The 6,952-nt window shown below is 41.0% G+C and overlaps 1 protein-coding gene across 2 annotated transcripts in view; it reads left to right on the forward strand.

Annotated features, from left to right (window-relative positions):
* LRP8 (LDL receptor related protein 8) overlaps positions 1-2,964 on the forward strand; it is a 169,637-nt gene extending 166,673 nt beyond the window's left edge. For both annotated transcript variants that reach the window (XM_041421447.1, XM_041421448.1), the window contains 3 exons: positions 1,111-1,179; positions 1,423-1,595; positions 2,479-2,964. In XM_041421447.1, coding sequence (XP_041277381.1) covers positions 1,111-1,179; positions 1,423-1,595; positions 2,479-2,517 — 281 coding nt within the window. In that variant the 3' untranslated portion in view covers positions 2,518-2,964. The remainder of the gene's footprint in view (positions 1-1,110; positions 1,180-1,422; positions 1,596-2,478) is intronic.
* Positions 2,965-6,952: the final 3,988 nt, after the last annotated feature.

A 6,952-nucleotide genomic window follows, 5' to 3' on the forward strand; every position in this document is an offset into this window, starting at 1 on the left:
AAATTATGTTTTCCCCCAAATGTTTCACTGTTTCCACTACATCTGGAAAGCAGCAATACACCACCCCTGTCTGTGGAATTGTGCTGCGTGGGGAAAGCGCAGTCCAATGGCTAAAATGCATTCAGTTCTCTTTGTGCAAGTTTCTTTCAAATGCTGCAACTGCCTTTTTAACAAACCATGGAAGCAAAGTGCTTTTATTGTCCACTTTGGAAATAGTGTGGCTTTTTATTAAGTAAATAACTATGCAATGGAACAGCCTGCCACAGGGAAGTATTTAAAAGTTGTGTGAATTGGTGTATCAAAAGAAAAAGTACAGTTAGTTCCTACTCTTGCATCTCCTGATATTTTAGCAAAAGTAGATTTTCTCTACTGATATGAGACCTGAGAGCAAACATTTTAAAGTATAGAACTTGAAAGGTTAGATTGAATTTTTTTAAGTTATATTTTCCTGTAATTGCTTTTTTCTAAGTACAGTATTGAGTTTTGGGACCACTCTTGCATGCTGGGGCAGGCTGCAGCAATGAGGGATAGATGTGTTCACTAACTCCTTAGCTATAAGTAATAAAAAAGGAAAAAATTAAACAGAGAAGCTGTGTAGATGGCTTTGAACTACACTCTTTTTCTGACAGCTCAATAAGTCATTCATTGTGTCAGTTCTAGAAAGTGTTCTGTTGTGGATTTTTAGGAATGCTATTCACCATCCCCTGATGCCTGCACGGCATTTCCATTAAATGTCAGGTTTTTAAATGTCAGGTTTTTAAAACTGGCCTCCTTTTTTGTGTGTGAAAATTGGAGGCCCGAGCAGAGTCACCCATTTCTGCTCAGAGCTGCTCTGACAGCCCGGAGCCTGGAGCGTGTCCCTTCCCTGGCCTCAGGCTCTGGGCTGTCCCTGTCCCCCGGGCGGCAGGGACCTCGTTCCTCAGGAGAAGGAGCTCAGCCCAGATCCCCGTGCGCTGCTCACTGTCACCAGAATAATTTTATTATGAAACTTTCTGTAAATTCTTTAATTGCAGAAGCTTTCTGATGGGCAGAACAGCTCAGGTACTAACAGAAAACATTCTTTTAAAGCAGCAAACGAGTTAAATGATCAGAACATTTCTGTAATTACAGATGCAAATGATGATGAAGGCTTCGGTTCAACTGTGACAGCAGCTGTGATTGGGATTGTCATTCCTGTGGGTAAGTAGACTGGATTTAACCTTTGAAGGAGTTCACCAAAATGCAATACCAAAATATTGTATTCACCACACTAAATACACTTTTCCAGTTTTCAGGGGTGGGGTGGGAAAGAGTACCTGCTGAACTGGGGAACAGTAGCCCAGCTTTGAGAAAATGTGAGGATGGCTGCCAACATGGGAACATCCCAGCAGATCCATGCCCACCTAACAGCCCTTTCTCTCCCCTGTCCTCTCCTCTCCTCAGTGGTCATTGGCTTGCTGTGCATGGGAGGATACCTCATCTGGAGAAACTGGAAGCGGAAGAATACTAAAAGCATGAATTTTGATAATCCAGTTTATAGGAAGACAACAGAAGAGGAAGATGAAGATGAAATCCACATTGGGCGAACTGCCCAAATTGGACACGTGTACCCTGCAGTAAGTACCTGAGGAGATGGCTGCTGATGAAGATTAATTCTGTTGAGAGTTCCAAGACAGAATGTGGATTAGTGTTGCTTATTTGCCACATAATGACAAAAACCAGAACTGCTTTAGTAGCACTGATTAGGCAGAGGCCTAAACTTCTGGCAGCCCATGCAGTTGTCTTAGAATGAAGTGCTCTGGATCAGATGCTCAGTCCAAATGAAGAATAATTGTCCTAACCAAGGTACCAATCTGACAAAGGTAAAGCTCCCTGTAAAGCTCCCTCAGGAAGGGACAGGTGATTACTCATCCCCCTGATTCTGTTTTATCTGTGCTTAAGCTGCTACCAAATGCCCAAACCATCCTAAAGATAAATTGAGTTTTTCTACAAACCAGGGAGAATATTTTTTCTATAGTAACAGTATAAAGAAAAGTCACATTCCTCACAAGGAGAAGTGAATGAGGTTCTGTAAGAAGTGAAGGAAAAGGATCCTCCCTCACAGCAGCATCCCTGGGGAGAGCAGCACTGGCAGGTGTAAGTGCACTGTATTTTCAGGACAGAGCAGGAAGATCCAGAGTAGTGAGTGAAGGCAGTACAGCTCCTGTAGGCAGGCAAGTGGGTGGATAATGTCCTCTAGGATCTAAAGGTCCCACACAAGATCACACTGGAGAAAGTGCCATCCCTTACAAGGAATTTTAGCCAATGTACATGGGCAGAAAACTTGCCAGCACCTCTTTAGTAACACTTGAGCAAGTGACCTCATTTGGGGAGGAAAAAAAATCACTATCTAGAACAGACTTGTGACCAATACAGTCGGGACAGCCATGAGAGTTCTAACAAGAAACACAAGTTAGCACCAGTGTCACAGTTCACAAAAGTGTGTTTTTCCCTCCCCAGCGTGTAGCATTAAGCTTAGAAGATGATGGGTTGCCATGAGGATGAAGATGCTGCTCCAGTCATCTGAACACTGAACAAATCTGCTTTGGATCACAGAACCTTCTTCTTCTTTTTGGTCATTATTTATGTTGCAGAAGGGTAACCACAAAGTTATAATGAACTGCAAACATCCAAAGGATGTGAGAGTTTTGTATGTATAATCTTTTATACACATTTTAACTTGTTGCACTACCCATTTGTGATAGTGAATAAGCAACAGCTGAGCTACTAACTCAATGTACATAACCAGCCAGGCTGAAGGTTCAGTAGCTATTGCTTTATTTTAAGACTATATTTATAGATATTTTGTAAATATGTTGAATATGCTTTGTGGCTATCCATCAACATAAGTAAAATAAATTCTGTACAGGCAGTTTAGAAATATTTATTAACAAAATCTGGATTATGAGATCTGTTCTGTAAATACAGTAGAGGGGTGAGAGTATTTATTTTTTGTATGTTTGGCTTGCTGTGCATAGATTATCTGTGTATATATCTATCTGGATGAGATAGATATATAGGCATATAAATATATACATATATATAAATATATATACATATATTTTAAAACTACTAGCCTACATTTATGAAAATTAGGAATAATTGAATTTTTACAGGATGTTTGAGAAGTTTGCTTTGAAATCTAAAGACACAATGTAAGAAAGAGCTGTGGTGTAAGATAGCTGACCAGTGAAGCACTCCATAACAAACAGCTCCTGATTTCCATCCTGGCCCTTAAGGGCTGCTTTTACATTTTCCAGTCTATCCATGAAGAATCCATGCAGAGCATTAAACTGGAGAGCTACTGTCTACAGCATTTCAGTCAGGAGAAACTCCTACAGCACCCAGGGTTTTTGTGCTGCATTGTTGCATTTTTACAGTTTGGTACAGATCTGATTTGGTTTTTGTTCATTTGTTTCTAAATGTAAATTTAAATGCTTTTCCACACTGGGGATCTTGAATCTCTTAAATGAGCTCAGAATTAACAGAAACAAAGATTTAGCCATATATTTCCACACTCCCAAGTGAGCACTCTCCCTGATTCAGCAGGAAAACAGCACAATAACAAAAGTCACTTCCTTCCCTCCTTGCCCTTGTCCTCTGCTCATATTGATAAAAAACCCCAATTTTAGGAGCTGCTGTGGCACACACAGAACTCATCCCAAGTCCTGCCCATGGAACAAGCTGCCCCTTGGCAGGTCTCCCAGAGCACTGGGCAAGGAGGCCAGGGCAGGTTAAAAAAACCAGCCTTTCCAGGGTCTTTGGCTGGGTCATCCTGCACCTGGCAAGAAAAACACTTGGTTTTTCTCATCTTATTCTATAGGATTTCCTGGGAATTCTGTGGGAAGTGAATACACTTACCTCCCACTGCATAATGGACTAGTACCTTCCTGAACTGTACCAAATCCTAGAGAAATCTTCCTCATGTTTTTATGTCAGTCCAAGCTTTTGTATTTGAGTGAGTAGAAGAAACTCAGGCTGAATAGGTTTAGGGGTTTTTTTTCCTTTTTCTCCTTTCTTTTAGAATAAATTTACAGAGTAATGTGAGCTGGAAGCTGATTCTTGACTAAGAGAAGAAAGAAAGTGTTTAAAGCCCTGGTATGCATTACATACATAATACATACTCTCAAATGCCTCATGGCCTGCATAGACAATACAGAAGTAATCAAGCATCCTTCTATTCCAAATTTTAGATTTTAAGGCAGTGACAACATGAGTGAGATATCCCATTACTGTTTTAAGGTATGAAGCTCTCTTTCTATAAATTCATGCACTGTGTGCATGAAGAAAAAAGCTGAGAAAGGCTTTATGTGATAACACTGTAACTAACAGACGAATGTAAATATATAAGAAAGTTCTACAGTTTTGATACTTTTTTAAGAACACACAAACAAACCTGTACAAACCACGTATAAAAGGCTGCAGGTTTTTTCAAACCATTGTAAATTAACTCAATGTGCAGTGCTGATTTCAACCTTTACAGATTTATAACTACTGAGAAGTCAAACACCAAATTTGTTTTTTAAGAAGTTAATTATTTTAAATAACGGTTCAGATTGGTAGGGTGATATTTAACATTGTACTCATTTCTGCTCTGTCTTGTCATACTGAAGTTCTGTTAGAGTAAGTTCTTGCTTGGTGCCTTTTGTGTTTCAGTTCTTACCTTCCAGACAAAAGGCCCAGGGAGGGGCAGGGGGCTCTGTGTAACACTTGCTGTACTGGAAACCAAATGAACACGTTTGTAAAACAGTGCACTGTTTCTATAGAAAGATTAAATTTTTTTATCTGGGATTACTGAACTAATTACTTCATAGTGTCTGAAATGGGACTGTGTCGTATTTTGGACTGAGTTTTCCCTAACTCTTAACTGCCCAAATGCAGAGTGGGATTTGGGAGCAGTGCTGTGTAATGCAGCTGGCCAGCTGCAGTGTCACAGCAGCAGCACTGGGGACAGTTCATATTCCACAACAGAGCACTTTGTTCTGAAGTGTCTCCTTCTGCCACATTGGTTTTGGTCATCTGCAAATCACATGGCAAACAGCACCAGCTTCATTTCCTTGTCCCAGGGCTGAACAGTGCCCTCAACACAACTGGTGCAGTTTTTCACCTGAACTGTTACATGCTGGACTATTCAACAACTAACTGCAAGTGACTCAGTTTCTTCTCTGAGCTTTTGGTGAAACACCTACACAAGCTGCAAAACTCCTTAGAGCCACACTTATGCCATCTTGGAAAAAAGGCAGAAATACTGCTGTTCTTGGAATCTCAAGAGGCAGGCTCACCTTCTTTTCTTTTAAACATACAAACAGTGCCTCCCATAAAGGTGGAAAAAGATTCATGTACTGGAAGTATGCCAACAGTTTTGGCTGGACACATAAGTGACTCAGAACTAAACACACTGTTAGCTTGCTCTCTCTACCCCATCTCTTCAAAACATGAAATCCTGGATAATACAATACAATACAATCCAACACTACACAACCTTTTCCCATTGCACGTTGTTCAAAGCCCTTGGAAGCAGTGCATTTATTGAAATTCTCTTTCTGTCAATTCTTAGTCCCAAAGGAAGCAGCCAAGCAGGTGAAACTTTTCAAGCACAAAGAGTTATTACCAAACTAATATGGACTGATGTACTGGTAAATATCAGTGGTTTAGTTTTTCTGAAATAAACTGAAACCCTAACTGAAAATAGGGTTTTCTTACTTCAAAACATTCTTCCCTTTCAGTTAAGTATTTTAGCAAAGTAATATGGGAACAATTAGAAAAACTGAAACAACAAAATTATCTGCAGGTCTAAACAGCAAGGACAGCACAAAAGAAAATTGAAGGAGCCTCATAAGAGAGTCCCAAACCTACCTGAGCATTAAGGTATACCTCCCAAAACAACTCCTTTTTTAAATTATTTCTACTGTATTAATTAAAGCAATTAAAGATTGTTTCACATCTTACACATAGTAACTGTACAGTCTGAGCTAATCCACACCAACACTGTTCTGCCCACTCCCATTAAGATGCTCTGTGGACTACAGGGACTCATCTCTGTCCCTCAGGGTTTATGTAACACATGTAACTCAGTCACCTTTCTGCCTTCTCAGGAATATGTGTGCTCGTTTCCTTACACTGTTCTCCATCAAAGCAGCCCTTTAACTTTGGGAAACACTTTTAAGTCTGCCTTCCTAATTTACATCTTTGCCTTGAAGCAGGGGCCGACAGCCACAGGCTGTTGTGAGCTCTTTCACTGCTCCAGTGCAGGCATTTACAGAGTGGTGCCAGTTCCACTTGTCTCCTAAATGCACACGTTTCCTCTCCTGTCCCCTCCTGAGAATGGGAGTGACAGAAGGGCTTTGGTGGGCAAATGGCATCCAGGCAGGGTAAACCCACCAACCCCAGAAGAGAAAAATGGGGAGGCTCACTTTCTACAGAGAACAAATTGGCTCTTCTCACACAGATGAAATGAGCCTGGCCAAGTTTGCCAGGCTTGTTACACCCCAGAAAATTAACTGAGCTCCCTTGTTTTACTTTATGGCTTTGAGCACCGACTCCCCAGCCAAGACCCAGATCTCAGAGTCCAGTTTTACACAGATAAAGGTGAACTTGTGGCTTTAGCTCTCACAGCAGCAGAGAGCGTGACACAAACCACCAGCTTCACAACAGATCACCTCCCAGAGTGTCCCCAGAAGATGGCCTGTGTGCCTCAGGGTGCTGCACGTGGATTTCTCATCCCAACTTCCAGGAGAAGCCAGTGAGCATCAGTCCAGGCTGAGTTCTTAGCTCTTACAGGAGGGCAGTAATGCTAACCTGTATCTGCACCTATGCATCAGCAAGCAGAATGAGAATTAACATGCTTTAAAAAATGATACTCTTTTTTCAAATGTATTTGCAGCATTCAAATCTCTCCACGCACCTCAGTGGGAGAACATTTCCTTACGGATTA

This window comes from Onychostruthus taczanowskii, unplaced genomic scaffold, assembly GCF_017590055.1.
Source record: "Onychostruthus taczanowskii isolate IOZ18803 unplaced genomic scaffold, ASM1759005v1 scaffold7, whole genome shotgun sequence".
Lineage (NCBI taxonomy): Eukaryota > Metazoa > Chordata > Aves > Passeriformes > Passeridae > Onychostruthus > Onychostruthus taczanowskii.